At 40.4% G+C, this 25809-nt stretch overlaps 1 protein-coding gene across 1 annotated transcript in view; it reads right to left on the bottom strand.

Annotated features, from left to right (window-relative positions):
- ca10a (carbonic anhydrase Xa) overlaps window positions 1-25809 on the bottom strand; it is a 177429-nt gene that overhangs the window by 9175 nt on the left and 142445 nt on the right. The window contains exons 5-6 of the mRNA XM_026350502.1: window positions 18036-18221; window positions 7055-7150 (exon numbers count right to left, since the gene is read on the bottom strand). Of these exons, the coding sequence (XP_026206287.1) occupies window positions 7055-7150; window positions 18036-18221 (282 nt within the window). The remainder of the gene's footprint in view (window positions 1-7054; window positions 7151-18035; window positions 18222-25809) is intronic.

The raw sequence follows: 25809 nt of genomic DNA, 5'->3' as shown, positions 1-25809 counted from the left end.
TTGAGTGTCTCCGGAGTTTGTGGACTCCAGAGAGAGGAGAAGTCCTGTACTAAACTGAACATCTTATCAAGATGAATGGAGTGCTGGCATCAGTATGTTTTGTCTGTAGTTCTGGAGCTACGTTCAGATCAGTTAGATACTGTACTACAGACGCAGAGACTGAGAGCCTGGAGCAGGAGCTCCAAGCGGCTCAGCTCTGAGATTCAGAACTGTCCAGCTCTCCTCTGTGGGAAAGACTGAAATCTAAAGAGACCAGGTCCTATTTAAAGCTGTGCTCACTGTCCAAATCAGACTAGTCAGGTTAGTTAGTACTAGTTCAAATACGTCTGTAGTACAGTATCTAACTGATCTGAACGTAGCTTCCAGAACTACAGACAAAACATACTGATGCCAGCACTCCATTCATCTTGATAAGATGTTCTTGCAGCGCGCCAGGGGTTTCTCCAGCTTTAACCTCTAGCATCGAATCCCCCAAGCCTGTAATCGTCCTCTCAGGCCGGTACTGTTCAGGAAACTCTGCACACCCCGTGTTGACACGTCGATCAACACGATCCTTGCAGAGCACCGGGGGTTCTGCAGCTTTGAGTGTCTCCGGAGTTTTGTGGACTCCAGAGAGAGGAGAAGTCCTGTACTAAACTGAACATCTTATCAAGATGAATGGAGTGCTGGCATCAGTATGTTTTGTCTGTAGTTCTGGAGCTACGTTCAGATCAGTTAGATACTGTACTACAGACGCAGAGACTGATGCAGCCTGGAGCAGGAGCTCCAAGCGGCTCAGCTCTGAGATTCAGAACTGTCCAGCTCTCCTCTGTGGGAAAGACTGAAATCTAAAGAGACCAGGTCCTATTTAAAGCTGTGCTCACTGTCCAAATCAGACTAGTCAGGTTAGTTAGTACTAGTTCAAATACGTCTGTAGTACAGTATCTAACTGATCTGAACGTAGCTCCAGAACTACAGACAAAACATACTGATGCCAGCACTCCATTCATCTTGATAAGATGTTCTTGCAGCGCGCCAGGGGTTTCTCCAGCTTTAACCTCTAGCATCGAATCCCCCAAGCCTGTAATCGTCCTCTCAGGCCGGTACTGTTCAGGAAACTCTGCACACCCCGTGTTGACACGTCGATCAACACGATCCTTGCAGAGCACCGGGGGTTCTGCAGCTTTGAGTGTCTCCGGAGTTTCGTGGACTCCAGAGAGAGGAGAAGTCCTGTACTAAACTGAACATCTTATCAAGATGAATGGAGTGCTGGCATCAGTATGTTTTGTCTGTAGTTCTGGAGCTACGTTCAGATCAGTTAGATACTGTACTACAGACGCAGAGACTGATGCAGCCTGGAGCAGGAGCTCCAAGCGGCTCAGCTCTGAGATTCAGAACTGTCCAGCTCTCCTCTGTGGGAGAGACTGAAATCTAAAGAGACCAGGTCCTATTTAAAGCTGTGCTCACTGTCCAAATCAGACTAGTCAGGTTAGTTCGTACTAGTTCAAATACGTCTGTAGTACAGTATCTAACTGATCTGAACGTAGTTCCAGAACTACAGACAAAACATACTGATGCCAGCACTCCATTCATCTTGATAAGATGTTCTTGCAGCGCGCCAGGGGTTTCTCCAGCTTTAACCTCTAGCATCGAATCCCCCAAGCCTGTAATCGTCCTCTCAGGCCGGTACTGTTCAGGAAACTCTGCACACCCCGTGTTGACACGTCGATCAACACGATCCTTGCAGAGCACCGGGGGTTCTGCAGCTTTGAGTGTCTCCGGAGTTTTGTGGACTCCAGAGAGAGGAGAAGTCCTGTACTAAACTGAACATCTTATCAAGATGAATGGAGTGCTGGCATCAGTATGTTTTGTCTGTAGTTCTGGAGCTACGTTCAGATCAGTTAGATACTGTACTACAGACGCAGAGACTGATGCAGCCTGGAGCAGGAGCTCCAAGCGGCTCAGCTCTGAGATTCAGAACTGTCCAGCTCTCCTCTGTGGGAGAGACTGAAATCTAAAGAGACCAGGTCCTATTTAAAAGCTCTGATTCTGTGGGATTGTGATGTCACCTGTGAGCAGCTGTGATGTCACTGATGGATCAAAGATGAGTTCAGCCAATGACTGAAGAGAAAATCAAAGATCAAAGGCATCATAACACTGCTCAGGCTGCTGAAGGTCAGCTGCTTCGGCAGAGACTGATGCAGCTAGGTTCATGCTTGAAGCCGCTGGCCTCTAGTCAGCCTGAGCAGAGGCTCCAATCGTCTCTCCTGTGAGTCACTAGTAAATATGAAAGTATGTCGCACATGATGTAACAGTTGAAAGATGTTTGAGTGTTTTCCAGTCTTGATGTGCACTTTCTCCTCCTGGAGTCCCTCCAACTATGACCTTGAGCATCGGATCCCCCAAGCCTGTAATCGTCCTCTCAGGCCGGTACTGTTCAGGAAACTCTGCACACCCCGTGTTAACACGTCGATCAACACGATCCTTGCAGAGCACCGGGGGTCCTCCAGCTTTGGTTGTCTCCGGGACTCCGGAGAGAGGAGGAGTGCTGTACTAAACTGATGGATTCACCTTCTATTTATAACCTCGGATTTGGGTTCTAAATGGCGTCACTCGTGACGTCACTCGAGACGTCGCCGCTCCATTTTCAGGCGCCTGTCGCGGTTGATTGACAGCTGCTACCTCCTGAGCCACAGCACCCCAACAGCGCTGTTTCACTGAAACAGTTTTCAAATATATACACGTGTGTGTATATATATATGGAGGCTGCTGTGGCTCTTGTCTATAAACATTCTCAGTGATACAGGTGAAGTTATTTGGAAGTTGAGTCATGGCAGCTGGATTTCTGTCTTATTGGGATGAAACGTTTCACTACTCATCAGTGAAACTTGAGCAGACGTGAATTTTAAAAAGTCCAGTTGCATCAATAACTGAACTGATCGTTGTCATGTTGTGTGCAGGTCAATGGTGCAATTCTTCATGCTGCCTGCAGCGTACGTGGCGGCGCTCGTTCATCAAAACCGTTGCGTCTCTTGTTGCCTGAGAGAGAGAGAGAGAGAGAGAGAGAGAGAGAGAGAGAGAGAGAGAGAGAGGGAGCACTTCCTCTACCGAGAGTTCTTCTAACCTTGAAAACTCTGCACAGCCGATGTTGACACGTCCATCTACACGATCCTTGCAGCGCGCCAGGGGTTCCTCCAGCTTTAACCTCTAGCATCGAATCCCCCAAGCCTGTAATCGTCCTCTCAGGCCGGTACTGTTCAGGAAACTCTGCACACCCCGTGTTGACACGTCGATCAACACGATCCTTGCAGAGCACCGGGGGTTCTCCAGCTTTGAGTGTCTCCGGAGTTTTGTGGACTCCAGAGAGAGGAGAAGTCCTGTACTAAACTGAACATCTTATCAAGATGAATGGAGTGCTGGCATCAGTATGTTTTGTCTGTAGTTCTGGAGCTACGTTCAGATCAGTTAGATACTGTACTACAGACGCAGAGACTGATGCAGCCTGGAGCAGGAGCTCCAAGCGGCTCAGCTCTGAGATTCAGAACTGTCCAGCTCTCCTCTGTGGGAGAGACTGAAATCTAAAGAGACCAGGTCCTATTTAAAAGCTCTGATTCTGTGGGATTGTGATGTCACCTGTGAGCAGCTGTGATGTCACTGATGGATCAAAGATGAGTTCAGCCAATGACTGAAGAGAAAATCAAAGATCAAAGGCATCATAACACTGAAAAATAAGTTGGCATTATATGGAAACCATAGTAGACATCCACACTGCAAATACCAAAGTAGATCACACATAACAACTTCATTATGGACGTCCAGATGTAATGTTTGAATTAATTTATCAGTGGTCGTCAGGAGAGGACTAGGAATGAATCCAAAAGTTCTATATTTTAACATTCTCACGTGTGACACTATTGGTTTTAATCATCAGAAGACGTCACAGTTGTACTTATTTTTTTGTCCTTTGAACTTATTGATGATGTCACAGATCCCACAGAATCTTTTCCTTTCCTGATTCCTATGTGACGTCACATAAGATGCAAGTAGTTAAGTAATAGGAGGTTTTAAATAGACCCTGACAGACCAATATGGACTAAGCTCAGGTTTACTAGGCTTCCTTAGATGGAATAGTCTGGACCTGCTCCACACCTTCAGAGTTGAACGAGTTGAGTCGCTGACCGTCTCCAGACCGTCTCCAGACTCAGTCGCACACTGGGGACGACAAGTGCAGTCGGCGTGCAAAAGCTGGGCCTTGGGAAAGCTGTGCTCAACTGGTTTGTTCCCCCCTCCTCTGTGGCTGTGTGGTGTAGGACCCCAGCTGGACTCATTCCATCTTCGTAACCAACTACACTTAAAAACACTGTTGAAAGCAGCGACTCCTTTTGCTGTGAACATCTTTTCAAGATGAATGGAGTGCTGGCATCAGTATGTTCTGTCTGTAATTCTGGAGCTAAGTTCAGTTAGATACTGTACTACAGACGTATTTGAACTAGTACTAACTAACCTCACACGTGAGAATGTTAAAGCAGTAGATACATACGAGTTGTTTTGTTAAACTCCATACATCACTTGCGGACGTCCATCTTTTCGATGTAGTTTCTTACACGTGCTTCATAAAAGCGGGAAGCATGGTGGCTACTCTTTCTTTCCAAATCTGTGGACATTCTCTTGATATCTTTAGAATTCATCAACAAACACCATGGCAACCTAGGTGAAACACCACATTCTCCCCGGGTTCATTCTAAGCAAAAGAAAATAGAATGTTTCCCAATTTCATGTGATCACACACTATTCAAAAATATAATTCTTAATACTATATTCAAGCCAACAGATCCTTAGTTTCAACTTTGTTTCTGACAAATAGTGTTTCTATTAGTTTGGTGTGGCACACAGCGAAGTGAAATAGCAATTACCTTTATCTGCTCAGAATGCTTTGTTGTTTGCAACAACACCGTAATTGCTGAATTCATTGAACACTAGCTGGCATGTAAAAGCAAAGTTATTTACACTGCAGAGCTTGTAAGCATTAGCAGTTTAAAACTGTAGCTTTATCACTCATTTGTAGCGTGTAACGCAGACCACAGATTAGCTGTTACTTGACAGTTAGTCTCGATATACTGCTACTCTGTGTGTACTATATAAGATGCACCTTTAAGATGCCACAGTTTTACATAGTAACACATGAGTAATATCATCATATTCTGCTATGGCAGCTAAACAGATATTCCAGACAGGCCAGATTTCCTACACCAGCAGCACTCCACTTCCAGTGCCCAGCTCCTTTCTTATATCTCCTCACATACCCTCCTGGCTGGAAGGGGGAGTCGAGGAGACATGACCTAGGTCACTGTCTTCTCTATCTCCTCAAGACTAACTGATGGTCCCATTGACATTGGGGAGCTCATTAGCTGCCAGCAGCTGAACTTTTCAGCCTTTAGTGCACACGGTGCCAAGGACCTCGGCTGCCTCTCTGATCTCTGAGCCGCTCCTTCAAGATGGAGACCTCTCATACACAACAAAGAGGTATGGGAGTGCTGCCACCACCCTCACACTGCTGCTCAGCTTTGACACAAAGCCAAGGATCACAAAGTGTTGCTGTGTGGGATAATTGCATTGCTAATTGTTTGTGAGTCAGGAGCTCTTAAGCTGAACATTTAGAAGATTTGCAGCAGGAGAGTGGAGGTGTGGGGTTAGTTTAGCTCCTGACACATTTCTTAAAACCAACACGAGGCTACTAGAAACAGATAATCAGTCTGATATGTGTGGTATAAGTTTCAGATCAGATGGTTAAGTGGTAACAATAATATCAAATATGGACAGAAATGTACACATTTGCTAAATGAGAACCAAGATCACATATAAATCATATTTGCTTTAATATTCTCCTTCATTCCAAACTTCTTAGATGAATTTTTAGCTCTGTTGCCACTCTTTACTGCATATTTACAGGCCTACAGGGCATAAACAGCAATTTTGCAGAATAAGTGAGGCTACTCACATACCGTACTACACATAGTACTATGGTTCTGCTAAAGGTTTCTTCCATTAAAGGGAGTTTTTCTTCTTCTACTGTCTCCTGGTGCTGCTCAAGTGGGATTGTTGGGTATTCTATATCCAGCTATTGTTATTTCCTGTTTTTTAAGTTAATACAATACAGATGTTGGAAGCATTTTTACCAAAATCAGTGCATCACAATCAAACTATCTAATCAAAACTAAATCAAAATATCTGATGCTTTGCTGATTTGTTCTTTACCATGTGTCATAGACTCCACAAAACCTTGGCATCAACACTAAATGAACTGCGTCAAGTTTCTAACATGCTTGGAACCATTTCACTGCTACGCATTGCCTGATAAAACATTTTGAATGCCACTTTCTATCAACTAGTATTGCAAGTAAATATCCTAGCATGTAAAACAAGTTTAAATGTTAATGGTATCTGTCACAGGAGAAGTCATTTCGACATGTCACAATAAGAAAAACACAGGTGAAATAACAATGAGAATGATGTCTAAATTAGTGCCTCAGTAGACACTGTGACATGTCATAACAGGAAAAGCAAAGACAGAGACATTGTCACACCTATGGTTTTCCTATTAGGACAAGTCAAAATGTCTGCTGTGGAAAGCTCTATTATTTTTCTTTCTTTTTTTTTTTTTTTACCTTCCTTTGGAATGAATATAATTTGACTTTTTGCCACCAGGCTTTCCATCATGCACTGGGTTTCGCAAACAGGTAATGTATTGTTGTGGTAGAGTTGATCTGTTAGCTAAAAGGTTAGTGATTTAAACATGAATGCCATTTGCTACAGTTTGTGCAGCTTGGGAAAGAATAGAATTAACACTTCCATGCGTTTGTGAGCCAGTGTTACACTTAAATGAAAGCTTGGTCCACATTTATTAGAGTCTTGTCTGCATGGACTGCGTTTCACAGTGCTCTATATGTTCCATCTGAGCACACAGAGTATACTGTACCTGTCTTGTAATGCTTAAACACTGATTGACTGTAATTAGTTACTAAATGCCATTATAGCAGGTGCTGGCTCATGATATGTCAAGATAAAAGTGGCTTACCTTCATAAATATGGAAACAATAACCAGTCCGTTGGGGCTTTTAGCAGCTTCTGTGTAATTTGTGTACAGCTCATGATTGTAGTGGATGAGTTGAACCTGCAACATACAGAAAGAACGGGTAAAGGTTTACTGGAAGGAAATCAGACACTGGCGAATAACAACGTAAACACAGGAAGTGAAACACAATGTTGATCGCCACAGTATGTACACTGTAAAATATAACTTGTTGTTTCAACTTACAATATGAGTGAGAAGATTTGTTAGTGAGAGGAAAAAAAAAAAAAATCAAGATCAACCAATCAAGACTCAGGACCGCCTGGGGTGGCGTGCAAACCCAAAGCCGTCTGTATCCCAACCCAATACTCTGCCACTGAGCCACCATGCCACTTTATAACAACTAGAAAATATAAAACTTAAATATTCATGTTAGTTGAGTTAATGAAAAAAACATCAGTTGACTCCCCAAAATTTCTATATGATGATTTTGAGTATACACAACAAAAGCCAGGGACTTGAACACCCCTCTATAAAAGCTATAGCTTGACTTACTTCTGTCAAGAACCCCTCATTCTCTAAAATCCTTCATCTCTGCTATAGATCTGTGTCAGATGATGATTTAAAAGGGAAAATCAATACAGGATCAAATCTCCCATGGATTTACAGAGACAGCTTAATGGAAAGTGCTGGTGTTCAGAACACTTTTATTCTTGGCGTAGATGTGGATGTAATAAGAGGGACATAAAGTAGTGGGGATTCTGTCATGATCTGATCCAAGGCCAGCCGGCTCTCACAAGCTGAGGTGAGGGCGGCTAAACTATCTCCCAGCATGATGTTAATGTTTCACTGACACAGATGCTTCATCCACTCCAGCTGCTCAGTATTCCTGCCTTTGAAAGATTGTTGGACGTGGGCAGGAGATTCTACACAGGTTCCAAGAAATAAAAAAAAATGTAAAACTGCTAAAATAAGATGAGTCTACAATTTTGAAAGGCAAAGAAGAAACAGAGTCAGCAAAAGAGAATCCCTCTAGAATACACATGTATTTTTACGGTGTGTTTTCTATGCTTTTCTTTGTTTGTTGACAGTAGGGAGATGGAGAGCGACAGAAATTGTACATTGTGATTCATAGTTGGCTCATAAACCCCTATGACACCCTTCTGATTTACATACATAATATGCTTATTTTTTTAAGCAAGTTCATTGAGCTTTTGGTATTAGCGATCTTGGTTAGCATTAAACGAGATCTGTGATGTGGAAACAAAGGTTTCTATGAACTATTTTACTATTATTTCTTACCTATCTTGAGTAAATGAAAAAGTAACTTAATTCAAATTAAAGTTATAAGGTGGAAATGATTTTACACAGATCTAAAAAGGGTATGTCTGAGATAGACTTGAGGCTGGCTTAGATGTTCCAGACAAGTTCCTATTTTTTGGCCCTGACCTTAATCAGTCCATTAACAACGGAGTATGATCCAATGGTTATATTTACTCACAGTGAATGTTCATCAAATGCATATATGCAGTGTTTAGCACCAGCGACCAACAAGAATCTGCCAGTTGAACATTTTGAGAGAGTGTGTACAACAAAGGTGATCTCAAACTGGTGGCATGCGTTTACGAGGCATGTTCAATCACCAGGAGCCTACTGGTGCACTCCATGTAGCTAGTAATTATTGCTCAGCTTGGATTTTTGCTCATTTTCATGACTTGGTTAACTGGACTTAATGACTATTGTTGATTTATTGATTTATTTTGCTAGTCAGTCAGTATGCCATCAGCCACACCGCATGTCCCCAACTCCTTTCCTTGTCTGGATCACCTGCACAACTGCCTTGCATTTCTTAATTACATACCCACTAGACCTGTTGCCTATTCACTAATCCACTCCCCTGTATAGAATACACACCTGCCAGTTTACCTTAGTCCTCTTCTAAACGTCATCTTTGAATATCATCTAGTCAAACTGAACATCTTCACACTGGCCTGTTTTTGCCTGGTCATGTTTGGATCTTCTGCCCATAATTATTGAATTTTTGTGCTGACTTTTCACATACATCATATAATCAAGCAAAGATTTTTGAATATCAACCATGAGAATAACTGGAAATATAGGAAATTGACACTGAACTTTATAAAAAAAGTATTTATTGTTAGAAAACAGCCTTAAAAGTTTGATTATCATAATGAATTTATAATGACATCTGTTTTGTTATCAACCTGTACTACACCGATACAGTTCTTAGAAAAACTATGAACTTTTCACTTTGCACTTCTAATATCAGCAGAGCTATACTACTATAACCTAAAGCTTGTAATGTGTTGCCTTTAGGCTTCAGTAATTCTATACTGCATTTTAATAGTGATCTACACAATGACCTGCTATAAATATAAAAGCAATAAACCACTTATTTCGAGCACAAAGGGTTGGTAATGATTTTCAGATCTTTCCCAAAGGCTCTTTGTCATTCTCTCACTACTTTCATAAACTTCTCATTCTCACTCACTGGCAAAGGGTTTGGCACATACTGTACTAGAGGTTATAAATAAACAAATGTAAGAGGAGAGTAATTATGAAATGCTCGATTAGGGTTAGCGCAGAGCGACAGAACATCTATAAATGCAATCAAGGCGAGAGAGGAAGTGATTAGGGCCCCCTGTTGATCTGATTAGATTTTTAGGTGAGAGCAGCAGAGGCAGCCAAGAGAACTCATCCGCACTTCTTCAATGACAAATTGCACAAACTTTGCTGCTGGTGGGCAATAAAAGGCCAGCGTGGGCCATAATAAAGTGAGAATGTCTGCCAAATGAAAAAGAAAAGAGAAGAGAGACACAGAGTAAAAGAAGAGGAATAGAAGTCCTAATTAGATACACAAACTGTAGAAGACAGACTAAAAGAGAAGAAAGACGGCATGTTGGTCAAGTCTGTGAGTCTGCAGCGCCACATCATTTATCAATGCATCACATCAGACTCATACTATCGATATGTCTATTCGAATTTTCAGACAGCTAATTCAATTTACACTGTGTACTGACTCCACACATTGTATTCTCCCGCCGTTCTGCTGTTCATCCTGAACTGTCTGTGAACTTTGGAGAGGCTTTTTGCTGCTACAGCAGTTTGTTTTAGGAACGCTATGTTTAGTGGTTGTTCATAACTGCTTTACATTTGCTTTAATACTTTTAAGAAAAAAGCTGGAGATGATAAATCTGCCACTGACAGAACAACAAGCTATAATAAGTCATAATAACTTGTAGTTTTACTGCTAGCCAATAAACCATAGTTTTTCTTACTTAAGGGTGAGCTACATCCACACAAAAGGTAAATTAAGGTGTTCAGATTTATTTAACAAAATGTTAAAATTAACAAAAGTGCCAGAAATGTATTCTTAAGAACATTTGTCCTATAGGATCAGAAAAGGTAACACAGTAACATTTCCTCAAAAGTTAATTTAAAAAAAGTTTTTTTTTACCTTTGACTAATAGAATCTTTGTCAAGTAATTTAACTTTAGCTTGACACTCCCCTCCAAAAGTATTAAGGAAAAATAAGACCAGTTTAATGTTGATCTTCTGTCTCACATTCATCTTTTGATGTCAAACCCAAATGTTTTCAGTCTACAGCAAAAATATTGGAACTGAATTGTTCCAATACTTTTGGAGGTGAGTCTCCAATAGTACCAGTAAAATACATTCTGTACATCTTATACATATGAGGCATCAAAGCAACTATCACATTAAGTAAGACTTAAGACTTATTATATTTTGTATTTGTATTTATTCTTTACAATTAGCAGCTTGATATATATGAATATAATAATAACTAATAATTCATTAATGATACATTAAGGTTCTGTATTTTTCTCAGTACAAACCTTCAACATCACACTGAAGCCCAGGCTAAAAGGTCTTCAGCATCTTACTGTACAACTTCATCAGTTAGACCGGGGTGGGAAGCTAGCTGAACCCGGGTGTGATGGGTCTCTAATGTCTGGGTGCCTAATGTTCTAAGGAGTGTGCATGAGAGCATATTCATGTGTGTGTGTGTGTGTGTGAGATGGGGGGGAGGGGGACAACCTCTTTATGGCACAATGGCTGGCCTGGCCCCAGGGTTGGGAAATATAAAGACAGCAAGTCGATAGTGGAAGAGAGGTGTTCAGTGCTAACAGTGAAAAGGGGGGTTTAAAAGCACTGGGTTGAAAATAATGCTCTCCATCTCAGCTTCCATCCGTCCGTCCGCCCTCCTCCAGATTAACTAGGACGCAGCTCCATAAAACTAACAAGCGGACAAGGCCTGCTACCACGCACGCTTATTATGCACATCAAGCTGGTTTTTATTCAAGTGACAAAACACCAGCAAAGCACAAGAAGTCATGCTCATACACATCATAATGCACTGGCAATTAAACCTAATCTGAAATGTAGTTGGGTTACTTCATTCATATTTATTTCTGCGTGTTTGTTTTCTTCAGAACTAGCCGCACAGCGATGTTCTGATACGATTTTTAAATTTGCCCCAATTAGGGCACGGTGGTACAGATAGGGGGGGCGAAATATGCCGTTTAATAGTGATTAATGATGATTAGGGAAAGAGAGAATAAAACAGAGCGGGCCGTCTCCGTCAAAAGCTCTGTGACCGATAATCTGCTGCAGCAGAATTAGCTGAATGTGATTTTCCATCTGTGTCTCGTGTTTGAATGAGCACATATGAAGAGTGTCTGTGATTGATAGGGGTTTAAAACGTTTGGAACAGCTGCCTATGGCGAATCCTCCTCAAACACTTAACAAGATTTGTATTAAATATAGCTGCATCCTCTTTGTTGTCCCCTTCAGTTTGGAGAGGCTGTTGCTGTTAAATTTATTAGCTGTAATTTAATCTGCATGCACAAATATTGTTTGTAGGCAGCTGCCGAAGTTTTTATGTTCATGCAACGTGTTGTAGAGTTAAATGAGTGAAAGAGAAAATATTATCTCCTATGACACAGTATCATAATGGGTTATAGTAAGGATTTTCTTTACTCATGGTCCACCATTGTTGAACCACGATAACTCTTTAAAAGACGATAGATCTCAGATTTTCAGAGTTATATCAAACTTAAAAGGTTTCACCTGCCGTTTTTTTTTCCCCACAGACTTTTCAGTTCATGTAAACAGTTTATAGCATTTCTGTCTCCTTGTCAAATATTAGCCTACAGTGGTTTTCAGATACAGCATGTTTTGCCTCTGCAAATATTCATGGATTGCAATTTCCCTTCAGAATTACATTTATCAAATGTAGAAAATTCACAAAACATTCACACATGTGTCCGTCCTTGGACGTGTGTTTTTTCCGTCGATTGCAGTTAAGAGGAATTTCCAGACAGCTGTTATGTTCTTTTTTAAGTGATGCAAACTTTTTTACTGGTTTCTGTAAGAACTGCTGAGGCTCCCGATGTCACTGTGAGTTTTTCTGGTTTTGCTTCCCCCCTTGCCCTCTGTAGCAGATGGGGGAAAATCAATAAAATCATTGAAGGAATACATAAAACAATGCTGAGTCCACATAAATAAAACTAGTTAAGCTCAGTGAATCTCTGCTGCCAGTCATCCTGATGAAAACTTTTTGTCTGGCCTTTATCTTGTTGTCCTGCTGACAGACAGACTGCTGTTCCGCTGAAAGAGTCACTGAACTGTCACTGTTGATGCTGCCGGTATGGTTTAAACCATGGATTGAAATGTGGTTATTTGTATTGTAAGTTGATGGAGAGTTTGAGAGAAAGTTGCCTCAAATGTCCTTGACTGAACCGACAGCAAGTGTTTTCAGTATAGTTTCTGTATAACCTTACTTCAACATAGCAAAACAATAAAAGAGATGAATTCCTCCCTGTGATGGATCACCTGTGTTTCCAGTCAGTACAGTGGACTGAAATGAACACAAAGCAGTGGCTGCCTGCAAGGAAGGAAATCAATCTGCTACACTTTACTATACTACCATCAATTTTCTATCTATACATGTCCACTTAGAGTACAAGCGGCTCGTACTCAACGGACTTAACAGTAGGGTCATGTAAGCCAGGTGTCTTGTGATGGCACATTTCAATGGATTTCCCAAAATGCATTATGTGTTGTATGGAGTTTAGTCTGATTTAAAGAAATATACTCATAAACCCTCAAATCAGATGCATAAACAAAAGAGAAATTTCTAAAACCAGTTTTGACCTTCTTATAAATCAATCAAAACAGGATGACTGAGTGGAAAAAAAAACAAAACACAAACCAACCTGGCGGAGGAAAAATATTTAGAATATTTTAGCACTTATTAAAAGACCAAGGTGTTTCATTTTCACATTAGGCCCTGAAGCAGTTCCAGGGGAACAGAGCTGAACACGCCACACACACACCTCCGGCATAAATGAACCCCCCCAGGTCTTGGAAGGTTTTGTATGGCAGCAGCCAGCAGCCAATTTTTAGTACAACATAAATTTCTCTCTCATGCATGCACACTACAGTATATTCAATCAGCAACAATACAGCAACTGCATTAGTAATCTCACACACAGACATACAGTAGTATTTTTGGTAATCTCATTAGAGATAATTTGCATGTATGCAGATGATTCGGTTCTATTTTCTCAGTTGTGCTGGCATTCACCAGTATGGTACTGTCTTTGACATTAGAATTAATGGTAAAAAAATAAGAATAATGGTGTATTTATGCTCAAGAAGTGATTCACCTGCTGTAAGCAGAGAGGTGAAAACTACCTTTAAATAAGGCAACACTAATGACTAATGCATGTTGCATGATTCACACATTTATACATGAATATCAGGAGAGGTAAATACAGATATTCTAAATATATACTGAATTTACATGATCATTAATATCCAGCATACAGATACCATTTTGGTGTAATGAAATGTAAACACAACTGCTAGTTTATCATGCCCATCTGGTTAAAATTAGTGGATTCCAACCCTGCACAACACTCTTACAATATGTGCTTTTTTTTTTATTAAAGGTGATAACTGGTAACTGTTTGCGACTGAATGTATGTACACAAGTTTAATCATGTATGAAATTTTAAGACTTGATGCCAAACATGTCTCCAAAATGTTCCTATGCAACTAAACAACAAATACAATTATGTTTGTGTAGTAAACATACTCACATAATGATTATGTTGTGATGCAAGTGAATATTTTTTTTAAGAATTAAGCGCTGCATTTATTAGTGGAAATTCACTTGCAAGGAGGTGGTTGGGCTGGATGAAGGGTGTATATACGTTGGTGGAAATGAAAATGGGATGTTGTAGGTATGTGTAATCCCATTGCAAATTCAGTTTAGTTGCACAGGAACATACATCATTGTTAATGCACACACGTTGGTTACATAAACATTGCATATAGACAATTCCTAAGTGATCAAGGGTTCCTCAGTACTTATTTAGAGAATGTACAGTTTAGGTAAACAGGCTATAATTGTTTCTTATTCTATTATCATCTCTTATGGATGACTTCATTATAAACTGTGCAATTGCTGTGTTGCAATACCATCACCATGGAACAATGATTTGATCAGTGAGCCACAATTTGTATTTTGTACACAGAGATTCACACGGAGGGGCACAAGTACGTGGGCGACATGATACACATTCCTGCAGATAGTGTTGTGCTCATCTGCCGATTGACACGTTGTGATTGCACCGTGCCAAGAAATGTACAGTAGCAATGAGTCCACCAGGGCAGTGAGGAAGAGCCAGTAAACACTAACAGTGCACAATTTATAATGTTTTTAAATTCTAAATATATTTATAATATTTGTATTCATGTGCACATCTCATCCTCATTTTGCTACATGATTCTTAAGTGTGACATAGGTCACATGTGATTGTGCCTTTCCAGATAGCTTGTGCAGTGTTTAGTATTCGGTATATGGTATATTTTGATGTATGTATTTGGAATTTGTACCATATAGGATATGGATTTTATATGAGGGTTCAGTGCTATTTGTTTGAATATGTATTTTAAGTAGTGTGGATGATGTGCAGACCCATGCACACACATGCAATCAGGCAAAATGGAAGGTAAAGAAAAATGATGACTTAGAAGATATAAAGGAATGATTTAAAGATGCAAGCTTGAGTGTTAATGCACCCACACACATCCACACACACACACACACACACACACTACCATACCCATCCCACCCCCATCCTCCCACAGGCTGCCATTTCAGAAGGATGCTTTGCTTTAAAAAGTTTGAACATTTTCTCTCTTTGTTCACGTTTCAAGGACACGCACAGCCACCACTCATCTGCAGATGGGGGCGAGAGGGAGCCAGAGAAAGAGAGAAAGGGGGAGAGAGAGAGAGAGAGAGAGAGAGAACTGGAGAATTTGTTTTCTTTCTGCATTTTCGATTATGAAACATCTTATCGGACCTTGAAGTCACGGCACTGGCTCAGAGGAAAAAAAAAAAAAAAAAAGGGGGTGGGCTATCAGGGGGAGGTGGCGGAGGATGAGGAGCATGTTTTCCAGTTGCCATTTCACTCAGAAACAGTTGTTTGAGTGATACGAACACGGCAAAAGGGAATGGGATGTTTAAAAAAACCTGTGTCTTAGCAACCTTTCCTAGCCCTGTTTTCCCTGCAGCTTGACTAGACTATCAGTCTGTTTGAACAGATCAGAACTGCCCCTGAGTTTAAACTCTACAATTAAACACAGAAACATTCTGAATTAGAAATATCATAGGTAGCAAACACATGGCCTCCATCTCCAGTGGGGATTTCATGCTGCCGGCACCACCTTTTCTCCCTCTGTCACGTCTCAGGAAATCTGTGTGCTATGTGGCACAATGTGACATCATATCTCAGATATCAGATGCAAATCTTTTCAAAACTTCTTCACCTGGCTCTGGAAAACTCCTCCAACTCACAAAAGGGCAAATCAGGGGCTGAAGGCAACAGCGAAGCTCTACAGGGAGCCTTACTATGCACTAATGTGTGTATATGGGTGTGTCCTTCTAAGCATGGGTTACAGCTCGTCACCCCGAAGGACACTGTAAACACTTGTTTTATTATGATTTCAATATCAGCTCTGAGTCTTAGGGGGGGATAAATGATTATCATTAATTATAATAAATTTGCCTGTCAAGCCTGCAATTATTTTGTTGCCACACAAATTGGTTATTCATTTAATGGCAGCAAGTGGAATGCAGTGGCGTGAGTGACTCATGATTTTGTTGAGCAATCAAAGCCAGGGAAGCTAATTGTTTCTCTCGTCAAATTTCTAAAATGGCACTGTGAAATAGTGTGTGTGTTCATGTGCTATGTGTGTGTGTGTGTGCTAGAATGTGTAACTGTCATCTTCAAGTTTGTTCCCTCCAAAAGCACTGATGCAAATTGCTGCCATCATGGGAAAGCTGTTCAGATCGAGGGAAATTCTGACTTATGTAGGTGTGTAAAAACCTTTTTAATATTCACGGACTGAACTAAAATTTACATATAATAATGCTAAAATCAAAAGTACTTGAAATGGAGATTGCAGGTTTTCACTCATCAAGCACCAACGAAGCATTGCCTTCAAAAACTAAGAGGTTTTCAACGTGTATTTAAACCTGCTAAATGGATACTATTGAAATTCAGCTTTAGACAGTGTGTGATGGACATGCTGGTGACATGGATTTCAATCCAGTCTATGAAAAATGTAGCTAAGTTTCACCTCCCCTTTTTTTTTTTTACATTTGCTTAAATAATAGAGGGACCATACCGCAATCTTTCCCTAACCCTAACCAAGTGTTCAACCAGGCCTACATTTAATCATAAAAAATTTGAGTAATACTGTAATCAGACAAACTGTAATATGATATGTACAGTATCAGTGTATTTGCGACTTTACATTCAAGCTAATAAAGATATCAAGATATGCTTACTATGTTATTAGAAAATGTATATTCTGGTTGCAATTACCTTTTTTATGAATATGTAACATCTAAGTAAGAGGCCTATGTTTGTTGTTTGGCTAATGTTAGAGAAATATTGTGGTTTACAAATAAATAAATAACCAAATTTTTAAATTTTATGCGAAACCACCACCTTTCCCCAACCCTAACCACGTGCTGAACTCAGCCCAAACATAAACATCAAAATCTGCAATATGGCGCTAGTCAGACAAACTAAATGTTACACTGCGAGATATTATTATGTTGGAAAAGAAAAGTGTTGTCTTTTTTTATTATATGCACAACTAATCCTCATTTATTAATAGATGTTGATAGAAAATATAGCATTATCCACTTGCAATTATGTTCCCTACATAAATGCATTGTAGCTCATGGTGAACTGAAAGCCCCTCAGTATTGCATTTTAGCATCTTTGAGCAGATTGTTTTGGTTTTATAGCATGGATATGCAACTTCACTGTTTGGGTTCTGTTTCACTGCTCTCATCAACCTCACCTGTGACAAACAAACAAAAACAAATAAAACCCTTTGCATGCTGCCCGTCTTGTACCAAAACATCAGCAAACAAAGCAAAGTTAGTGACTAGTTAGCAGACAGTGGAGCATCCAGCAGCTAGAAAAACCAAATTAAACCTGAAAGGAGAGTGAATATTTGGTCTGTCATGCGAAAACGGACTCCAGTTTATTGTAAAGTTATCCAGTGGTAAGGGGATGATACTGTAACTCTAATTCCTTGTTGTCTTAGAGTGCAGTGAGCAAAAACATTTTGATATGTCTGTAACCCTCAAGATATGTACAGTTATTACCAGTTCCAGAAGTACTTCTATATTCAACTTAACGTGCTTGAAAGCTAGTGTGACAAACCCATTATGTCCTGCTGCTGAGATGAAGTGAATACCAGCACATTTGCTCTCTCTACTGATCTGTACTTACAGGATTTCAAATGCGCTGATGTGTTTTTATCCATTTGTATTATAATTCTGCACAGAACAGGTTCTTTTCAGTTCAGCCCCCCCCCCCCCCCCAACACACACACACACACGCATTCTCACCTCTCCGGAGAAAGCCTGTCCGTTCAGCAGGTGTTCAGAACCCTGGCTGTCCTCACTGCCAAAGTGTAGCCGTATCTCCTCCAGGCGATGGCTGTACGTCATTGGCCCTCCAGAGATGTTAACCAGGTGCTCCTTGTCCAATCGCAGAGAGACGTGGCGTCCCGTATTGTACATTGTCCCTCCCACCTGAGGGAAAACAGATGATGCCACATAAATTCAAGATTTAAGATTCAAGACGTGAGCCTCATTAGAAAGTATGACTCTGAGCCTCTAATTCATTCCACTTGGCTTTTAGTGGCAAGTAGTTCCAAACAGTTCTGGTATTATAATATCACTATGTCCCACTCACCTTGTGACCTTATTTACATTTAGCAGACGCTTTTATCCAAAGAGAAATTCTAAAACACACAAACTAGGTCAAGGAGACATTTCCCATTTATTTAAACTTCTTTTCCTGGTGCATAAGGAAAAATCCTTACCAAGGTAACTTATTGACTTCCTCCACATGTATATCTCGCTCACAGATCTGTCAAGGAGACAGATTCCTTGACAGTTCCTGCGATGTGCACATGGCTTTTGAATTCATGCTGAACTCATATCTGATGCTTTGCTTTACCACTAGAAACCAAACACCAGTTTGCTTTAGAAACAGACCCAAGACCTTTCTTTTGATGATCTCGTGGTTATTCAGTCCGCTCTGGAGTTTCATTCACACCTTTCACACCAGCCAGACCTGTAACCTCTATATCGTCAGTGCTTTTTTTTCTGTATGGTGGTTTCAAGTCATAACTACATGTGAAATAATAAATGCTCATATGAAGAAATTCTTTTTTGTGTAATTTCTTTAAAATTAAAGCTACAATATGCAAATTAAGCTAGTGCTAGAAAGGACTTTGAAATCAGTTCACTCTGTTACACTTCTCCCTGCTCCATTATGCTCTTTTACCATCTGCTACATTCTGAACAGCCAGTCAGGTATTAATCACCATCAAATGCTGTTTTTTCTAGCTTTTGAGCATTTGAGGCAATGGTAATTGTATTACTTCTCATTTTAAAGGTGTCTTTATATTTGGATGTTGGATTTCACATAAGCACACAAATGCACAAAGAGCTGCTAACCAAAAACTACAAAGTTTCAATATGGAAAATATTGCAGATTTCAACATCATTCAACATCATTAGAGGCATATATATCTCTGCGCTGTTGCCTGACTCTTCACTGAGTTTGGAAAACTTTGACAACTCCTCTCCACATTAATATCAATTTTGGAACTTATTTCTATTTTATAAAAAGTTATATTCTCCAGCTTTATCCATATCTAAATCAGCATATGTATTTTATTTTGAGTTTTTAGACTGCTTAAAGCTGAGGTGCAGCACATGAATGACGCTGAATTGAAACAAATAACATCAAATCGTTTTGACACATACATTAATCTTAAAACCTCCATTTGTCTTCTTAACCCTGTAGTAGTGAATCTGTGTCTACTGGCGTATTCAGAATGAAAGAGTCTTCTGGCTGATTTGACAGTAAATAATGTTATTAAGAGTTTTAAACATAGGGAAAAATACGGCTACAAGAGATTTAGTTTCAGCAATAAGGAGATCATGTCATCTTGTATTTTGGATGGATTAGGAATTGAAGTTTCAATGAAGCCCGCATCATCGACAAAGCTTACGCAGGGACAGTCCTGAGGGCTTTATTTAATTAGGCAGCAATTGAGCAGGTGGGAGAGATGTTGTAAACTGCAACAACACGTCTCAAATAAGCCTCCAGTGATAACGAAAGAAAGGTAGAGATGAAAGAAGAAATGTTGCATAAATCATGTTGAAATCATCAGTATAAGCTCGCAGTCGATACATGCAAGGTTTTACGGCGTTACAAAAGCTGTGAAGAACATTCTTTGGCGGTGCTGCGTTTATTTATTTATAATCTGGAGTTGAATCAGAAAGACATTGATATTCATGCCACGACTTTGGATGGACTTCCACCGCACTTATCTGCCTCTTTCTCTACTCTTTTCACTCCCCTTGCTTTCCCTCGTCTCCACTCGTGTGCCCTCATTCCTTTCACCACTCGCTTTCAAAATGATCACCCCACCCCACCTCTAAATTCCCAGTGAAAGAAGTCTGCCCACACATTGTAAATATTTTATAGACACTCTGAAAAATCAATGATTTGAAAGGAGAAAGAGAGTGGAAGAGATGGAGCGATGCAAAGAGGAGATAAGTAGCAGGAAGAGAGAGGACTGCTGGATTTAGCATAGGAAAAAAGGTAGGGAGTGAGTGAGTGAAGGGAAGTCTTTCAGGTTTCCCGCGGAGGCGACAGGGGTGAAAAAGCCAAAAAAATTTAATTCCCCTCAAGTCATCTTTTGGTTGTTATTCATAAGGTAGAAGTGGTGAGAGGCAAAGCACCATTAAAACATACACTACAGGCTAAAAGTCTGTGGACATAGGAACAGAAATTACAGTCATATGTAATTGCTGAACACCTTCCTCTTAAAGCACAAGCATTAATATGCACATGCACTTCAGACAAACTCAGAGCATTTTCACAGCTATACTGGGGCATGTCCCACACAGCAATCACAAATGGGTGCAAACTGAACCAAAAGAGGGCGGGAACGGGTGCACCAGTTTGTTAAGGCGAAGTGCTGTCAGCTAGAAAACACATGCTGATTTGGGCCAGATAGGGGTGTGAGAACACGCTAGAGTACTGAGTTTGGTCCGCTTTAAAACACCTTTAGAGTCTTTTAGCTCATTTGTTTTGGTTTTATGTTGAGACAGGCGGCTGTCATGTGGGTTGTTGGCACTTTATTGATTCAAACTTGAAGCTTGCTGTATTTCGTCAGTGTACCAATTAACTCAGGATGCAAGTTGATTGATTGTTGAGAACTAAAGTTAATCCTGTTTCTTCTTTATAAACCTCTCTGCAGCATTTTGGACTTCCTGTGTCACAAAAAGTCACGGTGATGCCAACATAGTCTCTCACAAATGCACATTTATTTGTGTTTAATATCACATGAGTCAAGGTACAATCTGAAGTACTGGGAAAGGTGTGTCAGGACCGTACATGACCCTTGTATGACTATGAATAAATGAATTACCTAAGATTTAACATCAAACCTCTTTGTTGTAACCAGACAAAAGTCATGCTCATGATGTCAGCTAGAGATTCTAAACATATGAGGCATTTGAACAAATGACTAATGCTCTTGTATTTCTTTCTTTTTTTTTTTTTGTGGACAATCCCTGCTCTTGCAGCCTCCACACTTCTGGGAATACTTCCAACAAATGCTTGGAACATGGCTGGAGAGATTTGCTCTCATTTTAGCCACTAGAGTATTACTGATCATTGGATGCTGTAGTAATATTTGAATTGTTTAGAAGTAAGGGACTCAAGCCGTGTGCCTCACAGTGTAATTCTAGGCAACAACAACAAAAAATAAGACAAAAGACAGCTGGAATATTAAGTTCCTCCAGTTTTTTTCCAGCCAATATCTGTTGTTCAGGCTGATTGCTCATGTCAGGGTAAATGGCTAAAGGGTGGGTGGGAGGCGTGAGTAGTGAAGTGTGGTTGGAATGACATAGGCGAGGAGCGCAGTCGTGTTTGTCTTGCGATGGCTAAGACCACATGCAGTCAAACGCAGCCCCATTTGTAATTGCTAATTCTCTCATCTTCTGGGATTGATAATCCACAGCTAGTGAAGTGAAGTACTCACAACAGCTAAGACAGAAGGGAGCATCGTGGCGCAGCAGAGAGGAGGGTGGGTGGGACTAAGTGGATGTGGCGCAGTGTTAGATGTGCAAATTACCAACTTGAAAACTTGAAAAGTGGTGATTTCGACAAGAAAAACACAACTCCGCCAAAGCGCAAAGGCATTTCCTGGAACGCAAATGAAAACATGATAATCAGTTATACTTTAAGTGGTATCGTGAATCTTCTAACAAGAGCTTAAAACACATCCCATTCAGCTGCATTCAGCCAGCTGGTGGAAAACCAGACTCGAGGAATAAATGAACACACACTCGAATAAAAGTTGTTTACTTCATTTGTCATGTTTCTGCTGCAACAATTACCAGACACAGTCAATGCACTGGAAAGGTTGCAAACAAAAACGCAGGCACTATATTCCAATCTGCTATCTCATTACTCTTTGGAGTCTTGACACTTCTGCGTGCGGTGGAGTAATTATTACAAGCTTGGATGTTGGGGTTCACATTTTCATTCTCAGCACTGAATGCGTTTCAGTAAATCACTAGCTTTTATGATCTGCTCATGGAAATAAATCCAGCCTGTCAGATAAACAGGCGACTGCGTATTGCTTGAATACTTGGGCTTGGGAAGACAAGCAACAAAAGCACTTGGAGCTGTCCAACTCATCTCGTGGAGTCTGCTTGCCTCAGATTTTATAATAATGCCTTCTAAGTCACTTCAGGAAATGCTCTGCTGCACTTCAGCCTTTGATTTGTTGACAGTGTTTCCATGAACAAACTATACAAGTACTCTAATTCTGTAACTAACACCGTACTGCACATAAATATTCATATGACCTGAAACTGAAGCTTTTCCGTGTCTCTAGCTGTGCTGCAGAGCTGAGCAAACTATTAAAAACAGATCATTACGCTGCACTATTCCATTGGGTGGCATGTTCCTTCATTACCATAAACACACACAGTGTAGTAGATTTCGACCCAGTCCCACACACAGCGTCCTGCTGCCCTAAATACTTACCAGAGCACCAAAAAGTAGATTAATCCACCGCTGAAAATAGTCCCCACCAAAAAAACAACAGTTTCCTCCTGTTTGAATAGAATTAGTTAAAAACTACAGCGACCAGCTGTGTTGGGACTTTAAATGCATAGCAATGAAAGCGAAACATCTCTTCGTAGTTTTAGGACTTAATTTGTGTCAAACTTGACCACACAGTCACTAAAAGACCCTACACACTGTGGACCAACCAAACAGGTGTTCTTTCATTTTATTAGGCCAATTAGACCTCATCACAGGTCTGTGTGACTTGATTAATTACATTTTCCCTGTTTCTGCTGTTAGTTTGTTTTTTCTTTTCTTTTTGCCACTAACACCTCTATCATTATAGTCCTTTTTTTCCCCCCAGAAGGTGTTAGCAGGAAAAGCACAGGTGTTACCAATAACATTAACAATGGCTCTGTTGTATTCAAGTGTCACAGGAAGCCACAGTGAGCGAGCAGAACACCAGCAGCTGAATACTGAGGCAGATAAATAGAATTTAGGCACCATTATCTTATCATTTACACCTGTGTATCCCTGCCTTTATAGTCATAAAATAAAGGCAGACACATATGAGCACAAAAGACATGAAACCCACGTCTATTATTATTGTGACATATACTATCATATTAAGGATTATTATTTTTATAATGATTTGTCAAATCCATAATGCAATGAAAAAAAAATGTCCATAAATTAAGGTTAGAAATGACTAACTAACTTGCCGGCTGGCTCGGATCTTTCTGTTTACATGTTTTCCCCATGCCTGGATGCTTTCCGTGGATCTTTTCTGAAAACTGCACTTTCCAGTCATGCAGGTTAATTGGTGACTTCAAATTTCCTGAACTGTAGGTGCAAATGTGAACATGAATAGTCGGATGTATCAACCCTGTAAGAGGCTGCCAGCCCCCCCCCCCCCATGACCCTCTACAGTATAACTGGCATGGACCAACAAAAATGTCCTTGCTTTGGAAGTCGTTCCCTTTTTTTGAATGCCACACAACATGCACATACTCACAAGTGCACGCTGTTGAGTGCACGCACATGTACTGGCAGCCACTTCAACTCATCACAACAAGTGTTATCAAAAACCCATCACAAAGAGACAGAGGACAGAGGAAGCTGCCAACGTCGCTTGATTTAGATAGAAACAGAAATCAAGAGAACGGCATCAATGCTGGGCCTGACAGCTGACACAACATTTCATACGACGCAGTTTCAATAAACAGATGCACAGTGGTGAGACTAGCTCACAGCCATCAGCAATATACAGGCATTCAACACAAGCCTGCGCCAGCATGTGTTTAATATGTATTGAGGCTTTCCATTAGTGTGTGTTCATTCAGCGTTCATCAGTGTGAATGACAAAGTTGCACCCTTTTGTCACAGTATCGTATGTTGCATGTCACTGCTGATCGTCCCGTTCAACCCACCTAATGCACCTCATTCTGTTCGAGCAGCCTAAGTGCGCGTTTAATTTATTCTGAGAAGCTTCGAGGAGCGATGGAGCTGAAAGGGACAATTGCACCGCGCGCTGGTCCTCCCTTAACAGATAGTTGTGATCACTATGCACAACCACATTAGAGGTAATAGCCTGGCGAACGTAAACAAGTCATAAAAGAGACTGTTGACTGTGCGGGTCAGACCTGGTAGAGGAAGGCAGGTACGGTAATAGAAAGCATCAGTGGCATGCTGGTAATGAGAAAACACAAGGAATATCACCATTATCTGTGCACACGGATCAATAAAGTAATTTAACCCTTGTTACAAGACGAAGTCTTCACTAACTGCTGTATATGTTCAGCTATTAGGCTGCGGTGGTATTGCTCCATTTACATGGAGCATTGTTAATATAAAAGGCACCATTAGCTAATGAAAACCTGAGATTTTAGCAGAAAGAAATACACTTTGGCAAAAAAGAAGAGCTTTTGCCACCATGCAGGATAAAATGGTTAAGTAATGGAAGTTGTTATAAGCTACATGAATAAATTAGACAATAACAGTGAAAAGCATATGAGCTTCAGCAACTATCAGATGGGTTTTAATACTGTATTGTCCCTAAAGGCCTGCGACTGCGCTGAATCATAGCAAAAGTGTAATGTATTTGATTAAAAGGCAAGATGACTGGCGTGCTTTCATTAAGGTGCACAGATATGGAGCATAAATAGGATAGAATGGAGGTAGAGGGGAAGTAGCTACAGAGAGGGATAGAAAGAAAGACAAAAGGAGAAATAGAAAGAGAAAATACACCAGTTGTGAGGAATTAAATGCAAGAGGGGCTGTGTGGGCTGCAGCTCAGTGAAGTTTAGAACGTCACACCAGCACAGCCGGACCTGTAAAGCTGCATGATTCCACTCAGATTTGAGGTATTAGGAAATAGATTTCAAGAGAGAATAAATAAATAACAGCATCTGCAGTTTAAAGTTAGTTAATGTTCACTTTCTTTCTTATTGCAGTATCTGTACAGTATGGTGCCACATGTCCCATGACCATGTGTAATAGGAAAGTCTATCTTTTGGCATAAGTAAAGTGTTAAGTTAAGCATAAAGCTAATTCAAATTCCTTATATACCCTGACAGTTTTGTGCAAAGTGGGCATTCTTGTCAGAACTGTGAATTCTGAAAAGCTTTTTGACTTGTCATAGCAGGAAAAGCACAGTTCATTAGCAATGGCTCAGTGCCTTCAGTTGTTCCACTACACCATAAAAAAAAAACAACCACCATAAACAACACAATGAACATGGAACTAAATGGAATGCAGTCATTCTTAAAGCTGCAAATGACACAAGGTTTTCCTACTGTAACCAAACGAAATGTTTTCTGTCAAGACAAAGTCAATCCAGCGCTCTGGACATAACCAGTGGTTGAGAAATGGTTTATGGTTAGACATCTAACAACCTGTTTACACTTGGTTTTAAAATGTGTCTTGTGTGATCACAAGTGGACAGCCATGACACATCGCCATTATCTGTCTATATCAGTCATCACAAATTATGGGATACTGCAAGAGCTCAACAAAACA

This window comes from Anabas testudineus, chromosome 19 (assembly GCF_900324465.2).
Source record: "Anabas testudineus chromosome 19, fAnaTes1.2, whole genome shotgun sequence".
In the NCBI taxonomy this organism is placed as follows: Eukaryota; Metazoa; Chordata; class Actinopteri; order Anabantiformes; family Anabantidae; genus Anabas; species Anabas testudineus.
Note: the sequence above shows the minus strand (reverse complement) of the source record. Positions and strands in the feature narration are given on the sequence as shown.